Source organism: Bicyclus anynana, chromosome 25, assembly GCF_947172395.1.
Source record: "Bicyclus anynana chromosome 25, ilBicAnyn1.1, whole genome shotgun sequence".
Taxonomy (NCBI): Eukaryota; Metazoa; Arthropoda; class Insecta; order Lepidoptera; family Nymphalidae; genus Bicyclus; species Bicyclus anynana.
Window position 1 is genome coordinate 3,273,882 of NC_069107.1, and position 23,021 is coordinate 3,296,902.

Consider the following 23,021-nt stretch of genomic DNA (forward strand, 5'->3'; position numbering starts at 1 on the left):
TGGGGGTTGACCAACACTGCGCTTTCCGGTACGGGGTCGCCATTCCAGCACCTTGGGACCCCAACCTCTATCGGCTTTTTGATCGGCCCCGCCCATTGCCACTTCAGTTTCAGTAAAGTTTTATATTCTGTCGTTATTACAGTCGCAGCGATCCGGGTGGTCACACTCGAGCAGCCAACAAGGTGGTCACCACCACCATCCGTCCGGCGTCAGCTCGGAGACCGAACTGGATGCGCAGTACGCACAGGTATTGCAGAAAAAATACATTTTATAGAATTTAGACTTATTTTATTTCTTACGCCAATGACAGTGCAATATTTGTAATTTAATAAAACTAAGACGACAATTTGTTCTTGTTTTCTTTATAACTTTGTTTGACATAAATACAGGTATTATTTTTCGTTAGTGCCACTTCTGAACGGGTTGGAAGGTTTAAAACAATCGTATAGTATAATTTTACACGCTGTATATTAGCTTCACTTGTAACTATGTATGTAAGAAAATCTTGGAATCTTAATTTGACCCACTTCCCGGTTTTCGATTAGGATGAAATTTTGCACACGCTCTGAGTTCTGATGACAATACATGACTAGCTAAGAAACGTCATTACAAATACAATATGGCGGCTTCACAAAGATTGCGGACTGGCTGTTTGAATTCCACTCCCATGATATGGATAATTAAAAATTTGAAAAATAAAAGGTTAGCTTGGTATGGACATGTATTGCGGAGGGATAAAAATATTACTAGAAAAAAATGAATAATTTTGCAAGTGAAATGACACAAGAGGAGGAAAACCAAAGAAGACATGATTGGATAAAAGAGGACATTTGTGTTAAGGGAGTGGATGATGTAGTAAAAATTGTCAGTTTGCTGATCCCACTTAAGTGGGATAAGGGAAAGGAAATTTTGATGACCAATAAAGTTTTTTGGAAACAATAATATTTTTGTTTTGTTCTACAGATAAAGGAAACTAATGAGTACATGGAGGCACCGTCGATGACTAGGTTAAGAAGGCATAGGAGACACGAAAAAACACCTCTACATCAGCCATGTAAGGAAATTATTATTATTATTCTTTTAACAGTACTTTGTGCTCTACAAAGGGGTTAGATTAGTCCACCACGCTGGCCCAATGCGGATTGGCAGACTTCACACACGTAGAGAATTAAGAAAATCCTTACATATGCAGGTTTTCTCACGATTATTCTCCACTGTTTGTGGCATTTAAATTTCTTAAAACAAACATAACTGAAAATTTGGAGGTGCTTGCTCCAGACCGGAGTCGAGTCCGAATCGAAGGCATTTCTAAATTACTTTTGTGTGTGAAGAGTGCCAACACGCATGGGACCAGCGTGACTATTAGCCTAACCCCTCAATCTGAGAGGAGACTTGTGCTGAACAGTGAGCCGAATATGTGTTTATGATGATGATGATTGTTTAAAACGTATATTCTGTGGCAGCGTTCTCAGAAACAGACAGTTCGGGGTCGAGCGAGGCGTCCGGCGGCGCACGCGCTCACGTGCGCCGCAGACACGCTCACCATGCGCATCACGCGCCGAGGCATTATAAGAAAAGGTAACGTTCATCTTTATATCTATACTAATATTATAAAGCTGAAGAGTTTGTTTGTTTTGTTGTTGTTTGTTGTTCAGGAACTACTGGTCTGATTTGAAAAATACTTTCAGTGATATATAGCCCATTTATCGAGGAAGGCATTGGGAGGAAATTAGGGATCCTTCTTGAAACTCCAATACTGTAACCCGAGGTGTACAAAAGTTTTGTTTACATCGCGTGCGCTGCAAAAACTATTGACGTTAGAATGAAATAATGTACTACAATTTTGCAGAATACATCATTTTCTACAAAAAATGTTGCGACGGCATATATCTACCTTCTATATTTTAGTAGATATAGTACCTTTTGTACTTTAATAAATTATTTAAATCATATACTAAGGTTTACGTCAATATTTACCTATACATACATACAGCCGAACGTAGAACCTCCTCCTTTTTGGAAGTCGGTTAAAAAGTTTTTTTTTAAATGGAGCACATCCAATCTCGATGTTTTTGGCCCTACGAAGATATCCTAACAATTTTTGGATTTATCTGCGTGATTGTTTGCATGTGTGCGTGCGAGCGTACGTAAGCGCATGCGTGCGTGCGTGCGTGCGTGCGTGTGTGCAAACTTTAGAACGGCTTCAAAGGTTGCTAGTAACCTTTAACAGTAATTAATTAAACATGTTTTAATTTATTTTAGGTCGTTAGGTAACTTAGTAGCGGTACAGAGTCCTAGGGTGCCCAAATTGGGCATGTTTGTCGGTCCGCCGGAACTGCCCACCGGGTTCAGAGCGAGAACGCAGGAAGATAAGGGTGAGTTGAATTTATGACTTCTTTTTATTTTTGGTATAATTTTAGGTAACTTAAACATCCTTTGACTATTTTACGGATTTCATAAAATAATTCATTCAATTCATAATCTTTACATAAATTTCCACCAAATTATTTGTATGTTGTACCAAATTGTTTAAATAAAGAAGGAAGGCTGGCCTAGCTTTGGGCGTATAAAATAGGCTGAAAAAGATGTTAATGCTTTGATCCCACCCCCAGCGGCTAGTGATTCAAGCGAAGGCAGCTCGGACGGGGAGACGCGGAGGCCCAGGCCTCTGCCCCCGCCGCCAACACACCACGAACCTACTCATAAGGTGACATTAACATTTTTTGCATTTTTAGTTATAATTGATTGGCCTAGCAAATAGATAGACGCGTGTCGACTAATAGCGGCGGAGTTGAAATGTCGCTCTCTCTCTTTCGTTGCGTTGTGGCGAAAGAGAAAGCGATATTTCAATTCCGATGACGTCGTCGATGTCGTGTTGGCTCGTGCCGACGTTAGGTGGCGTGACTTGCTTCTGTAAAGAGTAGAGAGTTAGAGAGGGGTAGCGATCGGTTGGCGAGAGCGACTTACGATATAAGGCGCTCGCTGTACGGTCGGCTTCAGCATGCTCGTGGCGTTCGAGCCGTCCACATTTCTTGTTGTGTAATTCTTTATGGGTTACTTGGGATAGGCGGGGAGAGTGACTTGAGTGGAAAAGGGGAGTGTTTGTTAATAGTCAAAGGCGCCTTTAACCCTACACACTACTTTCACAAGTGCGTGACTCCACTCAAGGTCATTCTCTGCCATTCTAGGGACTTATTTTGGTTACAGTTTGTTAATTAAGTGGTCCTGACAAATATTGTGAACCTTTGTTTGACATTTCTTATTTTTGTAATCCACTTCTGAGTCTGCTAAAAATAGCTATATATTTTTATACAGATATTGTCAGGAGAATATCCTTCCTCGGCACAAGACAACTCGTCCTCGAGTGCGGCGGACTCTCGCCGACGACCCACCGCCTTCGGGAAACACGACCGGAGGCATAAGGTATTGTCACAAATAACCCTATTGCGAGGTTGCATAAGGTTCATAATTCTTAGACATTATTAAACCTAAGAATTGCGCCATGACAAATCTCGTGAAGAGAAAAAAAAGATAGTCGACCAATAGCAGCCGAACTGGAAATCATTTCGTCCCATCGCAATGAAAGAGAGAGCGATATTTCCGATTCGGACGCTATTGGTCGAATCTTTTTAATTTTACGACAATGTCGTAGCGTGAATCTTAGGCCTACATGAAGCACTTTTAGGTATAAATAAAAGGAAAGGTGAGTTTTTTTTACGTAAATTTTTTGAAACGGACTCTTCGGGAACATTCCTCCGTTTTTTGAAAGAAATTATAGATATTACATGAATTGAAAATAAAAATGTTGTTTCTAGGAATTTTCAAAAAGCAAAGACAAGAAGAATGCAGCACAAACACAAAACCCGCCCGCCGTACTAAATTGGGGTCCACAGGTATGTTTGTGTTTTATTCTCAAGTATTAAACTTTATTTATAATTTTTGTTTATTTATATAGTTGATGATATTTTATTTGTATGATCGATATTGATCGATGAATCGAAGTTACAAAATAAGTTTATTAATAATGTCCATAAACTGCCGCTGCAACTTTTCAAAATTCAAATTTCATTTATTTCAATTAGGCTTAGTTTACAAGTACTTTTGAAATGTCAAGTTATGTCATAATTTAATTTAATCTAATGATGGTAATAATAGTCGAAAACTTAAAATTAATGTTACGAGGGTTCCAAATGCGCCTTGGTCCGAGAAGAGCCCACAACTAACTCGGTTTCGCCTGCAAACCTAAGATAATTTTTAACAAAATAATTTTATTTATATTCGTACTTAGTTTTCTTTTTCATTCCATCGAGAGAGCGATATTCCCGGTTTAATGCTATTGGTGGACAATACGTCATTTTGTCCACTATTGCTATTGGTGGACAATACGTCATTTTGTCCACTAGTGCTATTGGTGGACAAATGTCGTTTTGTCGTGCTATTGGTGGACAATACGTCATTTTGTCCACTAGTGCTATTGGTGGACCATATGTCATTTTGTCCACTAGTGCTATTGGTGGACCATATGTCATTTTGTCCACATTTTGTCCACTAGTGCTATTGGTGGACAATACGTCATTTTGTCCACTAGTGCTATTGGTGGACAAATGTCGTTTTGTCGTGCTATTGGTGGACAATACGTCATTTTTTCCACTAGTGCTATTGGTGGACCATATGTCATTTTGTCCACTAGTGCTATTGGTGGACCATATGTCATTTTGTCCACATTTTGTCCACTAGTGCTATTGGTGGACAATATGTCATTTTGTCCACATTTTGTCCACTAGTGCTATTGGTGGACAATATAAATAATTTTGTCTACTAGTGCTATTGGTGGACAATATACCATTTTGTCCACTAGTGCTATTGGTGGACAATATAAATAATTTTGTCTACTAGTGCTATTGGTGGACAATATACCATTTTGTCCACTAGTGCTATTGGTGGAAAATATAACATTTTGTCTACTAGTGCTATTGATGGACAATATGTCATTTTGTCCACCAGTTCTATTGGTGGACAATATGTCATTTTGTCTTCACGATATCACGTGGCTCGTATGTTAGGCCTATAGGTTATTAATGAGGGAATTTGCCCCAGGGTCCACACGGAGTTCCTCTATTCGTGGAGAAATGCGTTGATTTCATCGAGAGGGAGGGACTCGCTTCAGAGGGCTTGTACCGCGTGCCTGGAAACAGGGCACACGTCGATATGTTGTTCAGCAAATTCTATGAAGGTAGGAAGAAAAATCTATGTATGTTGTTTGATATTAATTACTAACTTTTCAGGTAAATTATAAGAAGAATAATAATATAAATTATAATTAGAAGGCCTGATTATATTGTTTATTCAGTTAAACTATAAATACGTAATTGTAATCTTATAATATTTCAAAATCTTGGGATTGCAATTTTTTTCTTTAACACTTGCAATTCCAAGATTTATTTAATTATTTAATTGTGTATACATTTTACTCCGATGTAAAATAAAATCCATGTATTTTTTTACTTATAACATTATAAGTCATGTTTTTCTTATGTTTTTTAAAATCAGAATTTTTTTTGGTGCGGGTACGAAATGATTTATATTGTTTAACAATATAGCATGGATATTGTTAAAAAATATAAATCATTTATATAATAAATAATTATAAAATGCCTATTAGGTTTCTGCATACGTTTGTGTTTTTGAAGTATTTTATTTTTTAAATATTTATTATATAAATAGCGTGTATATTGTTTAAACAATATAAATCATTGCGTCAGCACTCCAAAAGGTTTCTGATTTCAAATAACATCAAAAAACAAACTTAACGAAAAAAAATTATCAAAATCGGAGCTGTTTCTGAGGAGGTCGAGGGAAAATGCTCTATTGATTCGACTAATTATGTTATCAGATATCTAAAGGCTTACATTCATAAAACATTCTATACTCTAATTGTTTGATAATGTTCCAGACCCCAACATAGATTTAGAAGCTCTAGACATACCAGTGAACGCTGTAGCGACGGCGCTCAAGGACTTCTTCTCCAAGAAGCTGCCGCCGTTACTCGACGAGCCCAGCATGGCGCAATTGGAAGACATCGCGGGTGAGGGTTGAACCAGTCGAAACAACAGATTTCTTTAGTTGGATACTTTAATTATTGTGATGAGGAATTATATCACTTTTTAACCCTACGCCGTTTTGTCACAAATCCGGGATCTGTTCGGAGATTTTCACTCTACCACTCGATGGATCTGGCATGAGTGAATCCGTAGAATGCTAAGATATTCTAAACATAATCCCAGTAGCAGTAAATTACTACTATATTCAGTAGCTGAGGCGGGAAAGAGTAACAAACATTCATCCCATCAAAATCATCAGGTTTTCGCAAATCTCGGGAATCCATGGATTTTTTCAGGATAAAAAGTTTCAAATTTCAGCCAAATCGCTTCAGTAGTAGCGGCGTTAAACAATAACAATGATCCAAATAAACAAACATCCATACAAACTTTCGCGTTCATAATATTAGTAGGTTTGTCCAGAAAAAGCGTTTCGTACGTATACGCACCTTGCGTCCATAAGGAGCGTGTGATGCGTTAATATTTAAGGACGCGCAAGTGGTGATTCTGGCGTACTACAAGCGATTTACGCGCGTTTGATTCGCGGGATGTTTCTGGAATCTGGATGCCTAGTAGCTCGCTAACGTATGAATTCGATCGAAATGATTCGCTGGGAATTCGCTCCATCTGGACAAGGTCTATAGGTTGTTATTAATGCTATGTTTGTGTAGCGATGCGTGGCTGCATAGCGGGCGGCGTGGAGCTGAAGGACCGCAGTTGGAGGCTGTTGGCTCTGCGCGCGCTGCTGGCCTCCGCGCTCACCCCCCCCGCGCGCTCCACCCTCGACTACCTGCTGAACCACTTCGCGAGGTGAGTGTGCACAGCGTGCTCATAAGGTGGAGCTGAAAGACCGCCGTTAGTAGATTGAAGCTTTCACAATTTCATCTCATATGAGATTCTGTCTCATCAGTAAATTGATTGTTAATGTTCAGAGTGGCAGTTGACTTTAAGCCCAAGGCGATGGATAGCACGAACCTGACCATCTGGTAGTGGCTTTAGTTGCTAAATCGGTTGTTGTTAATGTTCAGGGTGGCATATACCTCGTAGATAGCAAGAACCTAGCTATCTGGTAGTGGCTTTATAGTGTTTTTCAGATAGGAAGGGTACGGTGACGTTTGGGATTTGACGTTACTAGTGATGTAGTAAAAAATGGAATGAATGAAAAAATCGCTTTAATCGATATCCTTAATACCGTAGTAAATTTTTTTTTTTTTGGTGACAGTAAATTAAAAATAAGACATAGGTAGTTAGGTTTTTATCTATTTATTTCAACAATAATTAGTTTTTACGATTAACAATTCCCAGGCCTTTGGAATATGTATCAATAAAATCGGAATAAAAGTTCTTCGTAAAGAGACCCATCCAAAATCCGATTTTTTATAATAATTGAAGGAGGTACAAAAATAAATATACGATGTTTAATTAATAATTAATCATATTTATGAAATGTAGTTTGATAAACAATTTTGTCACAGATAAATACAATTACGGGGATAAAATATAGCCTATAGCCTTCCTCGATAAATGGGCTATCTAATATTGAAAGAATTTTTCAAATCGGGCCAGTAGTTCCTGAGATTAGCGCGTTCAATCAAACAAACAAACAAACTCTTCAGCTTTATAATATTAGTATAGATAATGCGAAACTTCATATACAGGGTGGCAGACAACTCGAAGCTCAACTCGATGGATAGCAAGAACCTGGCCATCTAGTAGTGGCTTTAGTTGGTAAAACGGTTGTTGCTAATATACAAGATGAAATTCAGTCAGTTAATCGGTTACTGTTAATGTTCAGGGTGGCAGACAACTCGCACCTCAACTCGATGGATAGCAAGAACCTGGCCATCTAGCTGGCTTTAGTTGATAATCGGTTACTGTTAATGTTCAGGGTGGCAGACAACTCGAAGCTCAACTCGATGGACAGCAAGAACCTGGCCATCTGCTGGTGGCCGACGCTGCTGCCGGTGCACTTCTCGGACATGGGCCGCTTCGAGATGACGCGGCCCTACCTCGAGGACATCGTGCAGACCATGATCGACCAGCACCCCTTCCTGTTCCGCGGTCAGGAGGCGTTTGTCATGGTGTGAGATCCGTGTGTAAGTGTTTTTTTTTTTTCTCTTTTTTTTTTTTCTTTACAAGTTAGCCCTTGACTACAATCTCACCTGATGGTAAGTGATGATGCAGTCTAAGTCTGGAAGCGGGCTAACTTGTTAGGAGGAGGATGAAAATCCACACCTCTGTCGGTTTCTACACGGCATCGTACCGAAACGCTAAATCATTTTGTTTTGTAAAAAAATTTTGTTTTGTAAATAGATCTTAAACTGTGTCCTTTATATGGCATCCTTATATTATGACTTAGCCAAACTTATTCATTGATATATATTATGAAGTAGCTTATTAGAGAAGTCCGGAGTGCCAGTTGCAATATCTCGTCGATATCGGCTGTCTTACCACTAAAATACATGGATACTCGTAGATAATGGCGTGTGTTACATGGATAGTCAGAATTATTTGAATTACTTTGTATGAAAAAATAAAAAGTATTTTTTTTTAGTTAAAAAAAAATTAGTCTTGCAGTTCAGCTCCTATATGTGGAATTGTCAACTTCTTAAAGTCATGGGGACTCCGCAACACCCTGTATATAAATAATATTTTTTTGAATGGTCTGTCAAACCATATCTCTATTATAACCAAAGCCAAAAGTTTCCAAAGATAGAAAGTGTTTAAAATATTGTTGTTTTTAATTCCAGGAACCCACAATGCAGGTTGCATTCGTGATGGACGACGTCTGACGTCACAGCTTTAAGAGTGACGTAACAAAACGTGCATTGAAACGTTTATTGTACCGTGTACCGTTCCAGTGAGGTTAAATTATAATGATATAGTGCGTAAGGCGGCTATGGACACGCGATTGTAGGCTTTATTGGTTCCGAGTAAGTGTCTATATTTGCCTGGCGTCCCCGAGAGAGTCGCTGGTCACTTTTGTACGTCCGCGGCGGCGCCGGCGGGACGACCAGGGGGCTATTGTTGTTGTAATGTAGGTATTTAAGGTTTAGCCTCGATTGGTCCTATTCTCGTCCGGTTCGAACGGTCCAAATCGCACCTATATCGCGGATGGTTCAATCCGTATTGGTGTAATGGACCGAATGAGAAATAGACCGGTCGCGGTTCGAAACGGTTTTTAACGATTCGGTATTCGAAATTGGTGGATTATTTTTACAAGTGTTGTCATATCATATTATGCTTAGAGATACACCCGCGTCGCTTCCGTAAACGATATTTAGCGCTTATATTTATTTTGATTATACGTCGAATAGTGTAACATAGGCCGTTGGGCAATTGGGCAGTTGGGCAAATGAACAGTTTGGCAATTGGGCAGCGTGAGAACTGACGTTGTACGGTGGACTTAAAATCATGGATCAGTATTTTAATGGTAGGTGTTAATCAAATTATATCGCATTTCTATTAGGCGTAAGGTTGAGATTCCTGCACAAAATGTATTTAACGAAAGTATAATAATAATGAGAAAAAAATAAACGTTTTCTAATGTAAGCATTATTGGTATATTAAACATTATATTATTATTATATTTAAATTAATTAATTAATTATTATTATCAATGAAATGAAACACCACGTAACGTGCACATTCCGTTCAGTCGATGAGTAATTAAATATTGGATAATTATAAAACTAATTAATTAGAGGGTACGCTTATATCGTTTCAAAACGCATATAGAATATATGAAGCTAGCAACGAATCGGCCCATTTTGGATTTTATGACAAAAAATATCATAAAAAAATGTACATCAAAGGTCGGGAAAGATTTTTTTATGAACTTGCTTGAAAAATTAATTACGAGTGATTATGTCATAATAGTTTTAAACAATGTTTTTATTTCTCGTTAAGTAGGTTGTATTATTTTACACACAAACAAACAATGTGATGTTTCATACTCTACTTTAAATAAACTCAAAATTTAACAAAACATTACTTATAGTTGTACTTTGGAATGGATATATAGTTGGTTTATTAACCAAATATTTATCCATTCCAATAAATTCATTACTATTCGTAATGAAGTGAGCAATCAAGAACAATCAATAATAACATAAATATATACGTAATCCAATGGGATTATAATGTAAAGATTTATAGTGCGACACAAAAGCTGATTTCATGATTTACATTTATAAAATTTAAATAAATTCAAGCCAATCTCATCTAAATAAATTATATTTATTGTAATTTGTCTGGTAATTATCCGTATTTCCGCTATAATTTTAGTGATCTAATAAAACTATCGATAATGATTGGTTGCACTATAATGACAGATCTTTGTGATAATGACAGTAAATGTGGTGTTGCCACACAGCAAGTTTGTTAATTCCATTTTTACTAACTTTTACTCTTTTATGTCGCAGTATACTATGTTCTACTGATATTAATGATGCTAGGAATCCAAAATTTTATTCATGCTATGTAAAAATACTCTTGCCGAAGACTAACAGTGGTATTCATAGACGTTGTAGGGGCGCCCCCAGTGGATCATTCAGCCGATAAGTGTCGAATTTAACCTCTATTTGTTTGAGAATTTGACACTCAGCGGGTGAATGATCCCCTGGGGGTGCCCCTACAACGTCTATGAATTCCACTGTAAAAGCTTGAATCACATTTATTAGCATCGATTTACATTTTACAAGTATATGTCTAAGGAGAAAGAAGAAGAAGAAACACTTAATTGTATACAAATACAAATATGAAAGAATAAATGATTAAAATATATAAATGAAAGGAGACTTCATTGCTGAGAGCAATTAAAGTAACTCCTGGTAACATTGCTTGTAGAAACAGTATTGTTTTGGTCCGAGTACAGAGCGAGCTTGCAAAGGATTCTAAAGTTGAACTGTGACAGTAGCGAGTGATTCTTAGTTGGAATCCTGAGTACATTTTTAAAAGACAAGTAGTGATTATTATTTTTTTCAATACTATATTCGCATATATTTATGCAAATAGTTAACCTCAAGTTGAGATTGATTCAAAATCACAATTTTAAATTTTAAAGTTTGGAAATAAATAATTAAAAAATACAATTGAAAGGAGACTTTATTTGACGGCCGCGTGGCGCAGTGGGTAGTGACCCTGCTTTCTGCATCCACGGCCGTGGGTTCGATTCCCACAACTGGAAAATATTTGTGTGATGAGCATGGGTGTTTTTTCAGTGTCTGTGTGTATTTATACATTATATAAGTATTTATATGTAGTATATAAATGTATATGAATATTATAATATCAACTATCTTAGCACCCATAACACAAGCTACTCTGTATGCTTACTTTGGGGCTAAATAGTGATGTGTATTGTTTAAGTATATTTATTTATTATTTATTATTTATTGCTACGAGCAAGCAAGGTAATCCCTGATAATATCGTTCGTTAAAATAGTATTATTTTGGTCCGAGTACAGAGCGAACTTGCAAAGAATTCTTAAGTTGAGCTGTGACTGTAGCGAGTGATTCTTAGTTAGAATCCTGAGTATTTTTTATAAAGACAAGCAGTGAGTAATATTTTTTTAATACTATACTTACAGATATCTATGCAAATGGCTAGCCTAAAGTTGTGATTGAATTAAAATCAAAATATTATCTTTCCACTAAATCTCAATTGATGCTTTTAGAAGTGATTCAAGTCTATTTTTTGTATATTAAAATAAATTATTCTTGCCATTAAAGCAAAATTGAGAAGCAAAGTGTTTAGCCATAGTAAATAAACAGATTGCTAGATGTAGCAATTATTTTTGTTTTTTATTTGCAAGAAAGAAATAAAAAAAAATGTCAATAACCGAACCGTATATAAATACCAAATACCAATGCAACAAAATTCATGTCTTACAATTTAAGAGGCAGCTTTTCTTTTTTAATACATTGAGACTGATATTCCTTGTTAAAATATTGAATGAAAATCACATTTCATCCAAACACAGAGCAAAAACCTTAAGGATTGAGTTTAAGGTTGAATTTACATTGTGCATCCACTTTTTAATAGAATATCGATGATTTCATCATTATCTCATTAACTTTACCATAGACTGAGTTATTGTTATCTTCCACTCCTTTTATCTACTCTTTCACACGCTCTTATCATGCTATTTGGTCTTCCTCATCTGTTTTATCCTTACATTTTCAAATTTAATCTTTCTCTCTTTATTATAGTTAACATCAATTGCAGGCGCATGATGTTAAATGTCGAACGCAATTTAGGTATGATATGATCTCATTTACGTCATTATTTATCTGAAACGGTCTCTTTTGGTTTCTACTTTATGTACAATTTGGTTTGGTGTCATTCTGACATAGCAAGAATATATCGATAACCGTCGTTAAAGGAAAATGCACCGAATGCAGCTTGTTTTAAAAATTACTTTTCTCTTTAATTCTACAATATCGCAGCATATACAGGGTGTTGCGAAGTATTTCCCATAACTTCAAGGTGTTCACAAGTCCACTTATAGGAGTCAAAAAAATACTGTATGTGTTTTAATACAAAGTAATTGAAATAATTCCGACTATACATGTAACGCATGCCTTTATCTACGTTTTAAAATTCGTAATCGTAGTGGTAAAACTGTCGATATCGACGAGATATTGCAACTGGCACTCTGCACTGCACTAGTAAGCTACTTCATGATATTTATCAATGAATAAGTTGGCTAGGTCATAATATAACGATGCGATATATGGGACACAATTTAAGATCTATTTACAAAATGTTTTTTACTCCGAAAATATTAATTTTAGAACTCATGTTCCTTGGACATTTTTAAATTATTTTCCTTAAAAAAAACCCTAGAGTTATGGGAAATACTGCCGAGCAACCTGTATATATATAACCTACCTCATATAAGATTGGAAATACCAGTGCAGCGCAAAATATTTCCTTGCATTGAGTTAATTGCGTTGCGTTGTAAAGAGCCTCATTTTGGGCACTTGGTTTTTAATTTACTATTTTTTTTTAAAATAGCTTTTTGTATTTGTCAACTTCCAAACATCACAATGTAAATTATTAATTTATTAAATTAAACATTGTTGTCAGTAATGTTTTACGCGAGATCTTGGCGGTGGACGGTTTTGAAGCGAATGGCCTATTTTGTATATTTTAGCGTTTTATAATATAGACTGAATGTAGAAATTATTTTTTTTTGTGCAAAAAGGAATATTTTTGTATGTAGAATATTTTTTTGTTTATTGACATAGACAAATGTGGCAGCTTTCGTGTCATGTCTACGAATTAATGGATAGAGACTATAGTCTCTATAAAGAGAAAGAGGTTGAGTTTTTTGCACACGGCTGAGTCCTCGTCTGCGCGGTAGAAATGTCAGGCGTTTTCTTCTCATTAAATTAATTATTTAATTATTCAAATCACGCGATGTCGCGTGACGATAACATATCATCACGCGAAGTCGCTTGATAATATGTCATCGTCAGTGGTCGTGGACTTCATAGATGCAAAAATGCACTGCTTACGCTTAGGACTAATTACAAGAGAAGGTAAAAGGCGATTACAGTTGTAAAAATATACACCTATTGTATTGGAAGTAAAATATTTTGTGATATCCATAATATAAAACTTTTACATTTGAAATCACACACGCAATACACAATAAAAATAACATTAAATTTAATTTTTATTTTGCCCTAAATGAAGTCATCATTTTGGCTTGGCAATTATCGTATCGACAATCGTGCGTGTTGGAAAAATACGGGTTTACATAAGAAGCGGATTTAAAGAGCAAAACACGATTATGTCTAACAATTCCCACTGAGAATGTTATCAATAAAACCTCGAGTGGTAGAGTCCCGGACTTGTGACCGTTGTATGTAGGGTTAAAGACGTCTTGAGCTAGTCGCCTATATAGCTAGCACTCGGCCTCCCACTACTTCCCACGTAACTCACGGAACACTTCGTACTATCTCTGCTCGTGACGACACAAGTCGACCGATCTAATGACCTATTCGCGCCGACACGCGCGTTCTACCACTGTATCGAGCGGACGAGGACCAATCACGTGGTTTGTCACGTCATGGCCATGCATGGTCCATAATGAGTGATATTCTAAGGCACTTAGGTCAGCTGCATTTGTAGGAGCTCATTTTACGTGACGCGATTAAAGCCGGATTTATATTTGTCTGACGTGTCGTGACATGACTCATCAGAACAGAATCGGTTTCATACATTTTGTATGGCGACGTTTACACTTGTGTTGTGACGTGTCGTGATGGCTTCTGATGTGCCGCATACAAAATGTGTGATACAGATTCTGTTATGATGCGTCACGACGTCAAACAAATATAAATCCGCCTTTACAAACATAACTCCCAACGATGAAGTATGTGTGACACACAGTACGTCGTTATATTTAAATTATTATTATGAATTAAAGAAATGCTTTTATTATAAAATTATTATATTATGTCGTTTTTATTTTTATGAGAAATTCTAATCACAAACGTATCCAGTGCAATCGTTTATAATTTTACACCACAATTTATTAACACAAATGTATCCTCGTGAAGCTTTTAATATAAAAACGTATAGAAGGAAATGCAATTTCTATATTATTATAATATAATATATTATTAATATTTTGTTTGCGTACAGGGCCCTTATTCTCTGTGACACTCGAATTGTCATTGTCATTTTGTGACGTCAATAGATAGTAGAAACACATGGACCATAATGTCATCAATTTATATATTGATCTACAAAGATAATGATAATAAAGGCATATATAACTTAAATCTTTATTAAAAATTGTTAGTCATGGATCCGTAATACAAGCTGTGAGTAGCTTCATCTCGATGAGACGATCAACTTTTATATTTACAAAAAAAATTTGATTCTGGTAGCTAACTGAGTTACCAGGAAATAAAGAATTCTAAGCGTCGGAACGAGATAATGTACCACGCAAATTGTAGGAAATTGTAGCTGTAAACAAAACAGCTGGTTAGTAACAACTTTTAAAAATTGATATAAGTTGGGAGGAGGGTAGTGTAACAAAAGTTTTATTTTCATTTTGTAGTTGAACCCTCATATTTGTAGGGTTCAATTGATAAGAATGTCACACAAACAAACAAGTTATATACTTAAGTTTGTGCTATTATTATAAAATATCAATATACAAGAACATTGGTTGAAAATATCTATGATTTGAGTGTCACAGAGAAATGGAACCCGGCAACATGTGAAATCAATGTATTCATAAGTAATATTTAGTATACTAGATGTTTCCATTAAGCATAGTTAAGGTGTATTTATTGTGTAAGTTTTTATCGATACAATATCATTATACAGCGCCGCCATTTTGTGCGCACGCGCCGCCATGTTTGTCGCGACGCGCGCACACAAAATGGCGGCACGCTATTCGTGTCCAATAGGGGAATGATGCGAGGGAATTTTTTATATTTTACTATACGAATCGAAAAAGACGTAGGTATCGTAATTTCGTTTCTAAATATTATTTTTGTAAAGAGTTTTTTTTTTTAATTTTATTTTATTAAATGTTTACGCTTCGTCCTCAAAGGCGCCCTGATTTCAGATTTCCCCTTTTTACTGTGGATTTTTTTTTTAACGAAAATGTCATTGACTTTTATAGCTTTTTTCCTGTTTTGAATATGCGCTTAATTTACATAACATAATTAAGGAAATAGTATTTCCTACTAATTTATAATATTACTAATATTATGTAATTCTAACAACTTTTTAATATATTTTGCTTAAAAATACTATATGTTAAGTGCGACTTGGTGCGTATTCAATACAGGGGAAAAATATAATTGCGTGACCATTCGTTTTTGTGTAATTTCTATATAAATATTCGATGTAAATATTGTACATTGATTGAGTTTTCGTAATTTATTTATTATTATTTTTTAAAATGATTTTGTAAAATTTTTTTTTGAAAGCCATAATGAATTGTTACTATATTTGCAATGATATGTTTGCTAGAATGTTTTTTATTTACTATAAATTATAAATCTACTATATATTTCATTTTTATAAATACAGCACTTTTGTTTTTTTTTTTTTTAGAGATGTGCCATTTTATTTTTGAAAATGTATGGTGATTTTATAATTCCTAAACAAAGTGGTTATTCCATGCTTTGTGTTTACGTCCAAATTCTTTTCTTGTAGGTTGTTCTAAAGTAGACTCAATGTACGCTTCGATGACTGTAGATTCATTTGCTGCTTAGTATTAATCGTACATTAAAGCTTGGCAAATTAATAAAATATATCCTGGCAATACAATAAAATCTTAAACTTGGCAGCGGTCTACAGTTGCCAAGGAAACTTTTCATGGAATTGTCAATCATCATATCTGGCATCTTCGTAAAATTACCCTACAAATATAGCAGTCTAGTTCATCTACTTTTGGAAGTCACTTTGGCTTTTGATGTAGTTAGACCAGGCGCTGTGTGGTATTGTGTGTGCGATTATGCACAGGAGGAACGCATTCTGTTAACAGTTATGATCTCAGAAAAGCATGAAGATTACAATTTGATTACAATTCTGCACGTTGGAGGTTTGTTGGTTCATTATTTTGTTTCCCATTTGATATCGAGTATGTGGACTGAACAAATACTGTGTATCAGTTTTATTGGTTTTTTTGTTAAGAATATACAATTTATGTTTAATTTCGGTATGAATTTAAATATAACCTGCCACAATTTGAGCAAATACTACGAAAAAGGTTATAGGATACTTCATGTCGCGATATTTATTATCGCGACATGAAGTATCCCATATCTCGGGATAAAATATACTATCGGGAGTAAAATATACTATCGGGAGTAAAATATAGGTTCAAAGTTTGTGTAAAAAGTCTTGTAGGTATTACAAAAGTGTAAACAGAATACGTTCCACCGAGTATACATACTCAATACCTCATAGCGCCTGGTCTAAATGGTAAGGTGTACAGACAAGCGTATGACAGTAAACAGTAGTTGATCTCAGATTGCGTGTTGGTGTGTAAAACTTGAGGAATATTCTTTAAATCACACGATTGGTTTGTTAAACACACACGATTGGTAATATCCCGCGACTTATTCTGCCCTTAGACCTCTTTAATCCGGCCCTGTCGCAAAATCCGTTCTTAGCGGACCTCTACTAAGATAAACTACAGATATAAACTGCCTGCCAAATTTCATCTTTGTATGCCAAGCGGATTTCGCGATGAGTGATATAGATTGACATTTAACATTTTTCATAAGCTTAAGGTCTTTTCTTAACTGTTTTCGTCATTTTTGGAGGTTAACACTTGATATATGAAGCAGCCAATGAAAATTCAGTCAAACAATTTTGCTATGTGCGTCTCAACTGTAAAACACAGTTCAAAAGAATGTGTCATATTTTATAATAAATAACCATCTATGTAACAATGCTGTGTTTCATTTAGCTTTGTCTGTTGTGTTGTCCAATCTCACTCTTGTAGGTATAGAATGCACACCTCGAGATCCTTTATATACGTATACATCATTAGCAACCCATATTCGGCTCACTGTTGAGCACGAGTCTCCTTCCAGAATGAGAGGGGTTGGGCCAATAGTCCACCACGCTGGCCCAATGAAGACTTCACACACGTAGAGAATAGGGATGATGAAAGGATCATTACTTTCGGAGCTACAGGGACTTAAAGCCTAAAGGGTCCGATTTGCGGGTTGAAAAACGCCCCATACAAAATGGTACGAATTAATGACGTCGTTGGTACTTTTAATGATCGTTAGATTTATATGGGCATTTAAACAAAATTACTAATAATTGTTATTTGTGCGTTTATGTTTATAGTTCAAATATTAAAAAATGTCACATTTAATTTAAGCAAGCTAAAACTGTATGTATTTTCACCTAATTACGATAAAAGATTATTAATAGATTTTGAAATTTTATAACCTAATTTGTTTTGCAAATATTCAGACAATCTTTGCTTTTTATGTATAAATTAGTTAACATTGACCTTATTTACCCGAATGTATCATAAAAATCAATATATTCAAACCTAGTCATCATCCCTATTGCTGAAATTCTCAGGTATGCAGGTCTCCTCACCGTTTCTACATATATATTATTCAGATATTTAATACAAACATAGAGCAATACATTTTAGGTATTCAAAAAGTAATATATGTATAATAAAAATGACACTTTCTGCGCAAATAAAATTTATTTAAAATAAAAATTTAAATTTGAAATACGTTAAAAATCTTTACATTTTTGTATTTTTAAGACAGTGAATATTTATGTCATTTACGTTATATAAAAATATTAATGTTTTCCGTAGAAAATAAGCCTATGTTTGGATTCGTATAGGTATCTAATTAAATACATTTTACAGAAGAAGTTCTGCAAGGCGGTGTCTCGGTTCCTGTATTTTTAATATTTTATGAATGGTCATAAAATCGCACGGTTTTATATACAAACAATGATTTTATACTATTAGATATGTTAGGTGCCTACAAAATCACAGCGAAAAATGATCCGACTTTAGCTACTGCACTGAACGCACACACATTATATAATTATAATTTATGTATAGTTTTTACTCTCTATAACTTGCTTATAGACCTTGGCCTCTCTAGAACTGCAACAAGTTCTATATTAGAATCTTACCAAATTTGGCTAAGCAGGGAGAACAACACGAGCGGAGGAGGGGAGTGTTGATCGATTGTCAAGGAATTCCTTAACCCTACATCCATTGGTCACAAGTCCAGGACTCTTCTTGGAGATTTTCTCTCTTCCACGCGATGGACCCGGCACTTGCACGGTGAATCCATGGAATGCTAAGATATGCGTCTCTTCCTGAACTCTATATTGTAGACAATATTTATTTATGCAACTAAATAAAATTGACAATTAGCCACCTTTGTTCGCCTCAGTTTGAATGCGCTAGTGACATATCTAATAGTATAAAATCTTTGTATTGAATCGAATAGTCAATACAATGATCGAATTAATAAATACTTTTGTTTTTATTCTTCATCATCGACAACGTTCAAATAGAAGGCTGCATAGGAATCTCCCTTGGACCCGGCGGCACGGGCCTGGTACTGTCCGCTGTCTGCCGGGCTCGTCTTGACGATCTCTAGACGGTACGCTGACGTGCCTACCATCATCAACTTGTATCTGTCTGATGACTCGTCGATCGGCTTGATGTCTTTCAACCATTGGAGCTGGAGTGGTGGCTGTGAAAATGAAAATCCATCATCATCGTGATAGCCCAGTGGATATATGTGGGTTCGAATCCGGTTCGGGGCACACACCTCCAACTTTTCAGTTTTGTGCATTTTAAGAAATTAAATATCACGTGTGTCTCAAACGGTGAAGGAAAAACATCGTGAGAAAATATAATAATATTATACCGAGATACATAATAACCTTGCTTGTCTAAATTTTATTGGTTTGGAGAAACGACACCAGTCGGTTTCTAAGATAATGTAAGAGACGTTTGAACTGCCTTCAATTTATCTTGATATTGGATTAGGTACCTACAGTATGACTGTTTCTATACCTTTTTTATTTCAGTGACAAACACAGCTGGCTTTCCACACTGCACAGTAGCGGATGCAGGAAAGGCCGTGAACTGCGGTATGACAGGAGTCTCCCCAGCCACCGACACGACTAGCGTGCACGATGAGAACGACTCGCCCTCCTTGTTAAACGCCTTGCACGTATATACGCCTGGGGAATGTGAAAGTCAAAGTCTAAAGTCATGTATTTCAAGTAGACGTACCTATAATATTCTACGATTATTAATTCCAGTAAGTAAAATGACAAGTGCAAATGTCACTGAAATGTCATTTCAGTGACAGTTGCACTTGTCAGTTTACTTACTGGAATTAATAATCGTAGATTGTTTTTCACATAACATGGGTACGGTGACAGTTGTACTGTATGACGTTCATAATCGTAGGTAGGTACTTTATCGTGAATGGCGGCAAACTTTCAACTAAAATTAAGCACTTTTACTAACTTTACTTTGCAATTAAAATTAAGTACAAATCAAAATCAATAATCAAATCAAAATCAAATCCTTTATTTGCTGATACAGTTTACAAGTTCTTAACAAATAAATATAATCTGTTCTGTATCACGCTCGATTGGCATGCAAAATATTATATAAGTTACATTTAAATTATTCCAGAAATTTAAAATTATTAATCCATTTTTAAAACAAATGCTTTTTTTTAAATTTCGAATATTTTTCTAAGGTAGGTCGGTATAGCTGCTTTATAATACTTATTGATGAAATACTTAAGTATTCAATAGGAAATTAATGATTAAGAAGTTACCAATAGGTTGTTAACACCTGCTTGCACCTGATTAATGGTCTACATCAAATATGGCTTAACTATAGGCTAGGCTTAGTTTTAGTGCAACTCACCGGCATCCCTGGGGAATATCTCAGCGATAATGAGTTTGCGGACATTATCCTCTGCCGAGAACTGGAAGTGCTTCGAGGGATCAATCTCCTTCTTGTTGTGTTGCCATACCATGTCGAATTCCTCTGCGTTTGCGACCCTGCGAGCAGATTACCTTACGATTAGAATGTGATGGAATCTTTTTTTATTATTTACAAGTTACTTTACTACAAGCTAAAGGAAGCATTCGGTTAATGGCGACCGCGACCGGGTCGTACGACCCACACCCATCGGTCGCGCGACGCGGTTTTGGGATTTGTTTAGTGCTCCATATAAATTCATACTAAGCAGTGGGTCGTGCCACGGAGGCCGTCGAAAACCTTGCCAAAGTAAACTAGGCATTCCTTAGGGCATTCGAAGTTTACTATGACAAGGTTGCATCATATTTTAATCGCGCGCGGCTTTTACTTGTAGGCACCGTCGCTTATGAGTGCTTCGACGGTTTCCAAGAACAAAGTTTTTGAAGTTCCACTTAACTTCACGTATGAATATTTCTGTCCAAGGTATGGGGCTTCCAAACACCCTGTCTGAAAAAACTCGGCAAATTAGATTTGAATTTGGATCTAATACGTCGCACTCAATTTTGGTAATGGCAATAAAAATGGTACGTAGCATTGGAATTCTTCTCTTCTCTGGGTTCTAGGTTTATCAGTGTACCTGTAAAGGTAGTTAAACCAAAATTTCCTATCACCCAATCATTTGTTAGAATGAATAAAAAAATATATATTTGGACAAGATTTGCTAGCTAAGGCACAGAAAACTTAAGTACCTACAAGGCTACAAGTACCAACAAGTATAGAAAACTCAAGTACCTACAAGGCTAGAAGTACCTATAAGTATAGAAAACTTAAGTACCTACAAGGCTATAAGTACCTACAAGTATAGAAAACTTAAGTACCTACAAGGCTATAAGTACCTACAAGTATAGAAAACTTAAGTACCTACAAGGCTAGAAGTACCTACAAGTATAGAAAACTTAAGTACCTACAAGGCTAGAAGTACCTATAAGTATAGAAAACTTAAGTACCTACAAGGCTAGAAGTACCTATAAGTATAGAAAACTTAAGTACCTACAAGGCTAAGGTATTATTAGGAGATTACTAACGTGCAAGATAATGTGACAGGGTCCCGATCTTTCACAGTCTGCGACATTATATGCTCGACGACTCTTGGCGGCTTGTCGATCTTCGGCGGAATCAAACCTGAAGGCAATGGGGATGATGACTAGGTTTGAATATATTGATTTTTATGATACATTCGGGTAAATAAGGTCAATGTTAACTAATTTATACATAAAAAGCAACGATTGTCTGGATATTTGAAAAATAAATGAGATAATAAAATTCCAAAATCTATTAAAAATCTTTTATCGTAATTAGATGAAAATTTATACAGTTTTAGCATTCTTACATTAAATGTGACATATTTCAATAAATGAACTATAAACATAAACGCACAAATAACAAAGATATTAGTAATTTTGTTTGAACGCCCATACAAACCTAACGATCAGCGAGCCAACGACGTCACTAAATCGTGCCATTTTGTATGGAGCGTTTTTCAGGGATCCGCGGCAGCGCCGCAAATCTAACCATTTAAAGCCCTGTAGCTCCGAAAGTACTACTGTTACTTTTACAAAATTGCTTTGCTATTAGTATACTCTTAATGTATATACAATTTAAATCCCCTAAAAAGTATCCCTATTTAGTTATGTTTAAACAGTTTTTTTCATAGTGTCTAATGATTGACTGACCATGCAGTTGGCTCACTTGATGGTAAGTGGAAAACCATCGTCTATAAGCAGAGCGACACTTTACAGGGAATTCAAGAAATCATCCTACAAAATGCCGCACTGTTTCTGAGTCAGTCAACGGTATTTTATACTATAGAATACAAACCCATGGACAACATTAACCTGTGAAATGTACCAACGCGAATAAGGCGTAACTATATCAGAAAATAACTCTCGGACACTATGTCGTAATTTCTGAGCGGTACATTTCGATAATTATTTATGTAAACAAATATTAACTATAATTTTTGGGCGGCATAATTATTAAACATTTCCAAGGGCTTGTAGCATACGGAACTTTAGCGCATCAAAACTGAGGCGTAAAAAAATGTAGCTATATATAAATGTTAGTAACAAAATGATATGTAAGTAATAGCAAAATGTAAAGTTAGTGGTGTCTAATCTCTATATCTGCTGAACCGATTTTGAAAATTCTTTTATCACTTCGTAAACACATTTCGCAGGTTAATCACTAGTAACCTGGTTAGCCAAGTATGACTGGCTTGTTTTATTAGTTACCTTGCTTTTTCTTACTATTTATTGTTTAGTTTTTTCTTTTAATAATTTAATTTTTGATTATATAGTTTTAGATACAAAAATACATATTACTTATTTCATTTTTTGCTTTGAATTAGGATACATTAGATTTATAATTAAGT

At 35.7% G+C, this 23,021-nt stretch overlaps 2 protein-coding genes across 28 annotated transcripts in view; one reads left to right on the top strand and one right to left on the bottom strand.

Moving 5' to 3' along the window:
- Positions 1-17,534, top strand: part of LOC112056068 (rho GTPase-activating protein 190) — a 47,715-nt gene extending 30,181 nt beyond the window's left edge. For 4 of the 5 annotated variants that reach the window (XM_052889268.1, XM_052889271.1, XM_052889270.1 and 1 more), the window contains 12 exons: positions 143-247; positions 964-1,054; positions 1,464-1,578; positions 2,263-2,375; positions 2,613-2,707; positions 3,316-3,423; positions 3,816-3,893; positions 5,098-5,233; positions 5,954-6,085; positions 6,770-6,908; positions 7,987-8,194; positions 8,849-17,534. In XM_052889268.1, the coding sequence (XP_052745228.1) occupies positions 143-247; positions 964-1,054; positions 1,464-1,578; positions 2,263-2,375; positions 2,613-2,707; positions 3,316-3,423; positions 3,816-3,893; positions 5,098-5,233; positions 5,954-6,085; positions 6,770-6,908; positions 7,987-8,185 (1,311 nt within the window). In that variant the 3' untranslated portion in view covers positions 8,186-8,194; positions 8,849-17,534. Of the gene's footprint in view, positions 1-142; positions 248-963; positions 1,055-1,463; positions 1,579-2,262; positions 2,376-2,612; positions 2,708-3,315; positions 3,424-3,815; positions 3,894-5,097; positions 5,234-5,953; positions 6,086-6,769; positions 6,909-7,756; positions 7,830-7,986; positions 8,195-8,848 lie in introns of those variants that run through there. The other variant, XM_052889272.1, reaches the window with a different exon arrangement.
- Positions 17,535-18,297: 763 nt separating this feature from the next.
- LOC112055922 (twitchin) overlaps positions 18,298-23,021 on the bottom strand; it is a 170,366-nt gene continuing 165,642 nt past the window's right edge. For all 23 annotated transcript variants that reach the window (XM_052889242.1, XM_052889267.1, XM_052889266.1 and 20 more), the window contains one exon: positions 18,298-19,334. In XM_052889242.1, the coding sequence (XP_052745202.1) occupies positions 19,122-19,334 (213 nt within the window). In that variant the 3' untranslated portion in view covers positions 18,298-19,121. The remainder of the gene's footprint in view (positions 19,335-23,021) is intronic.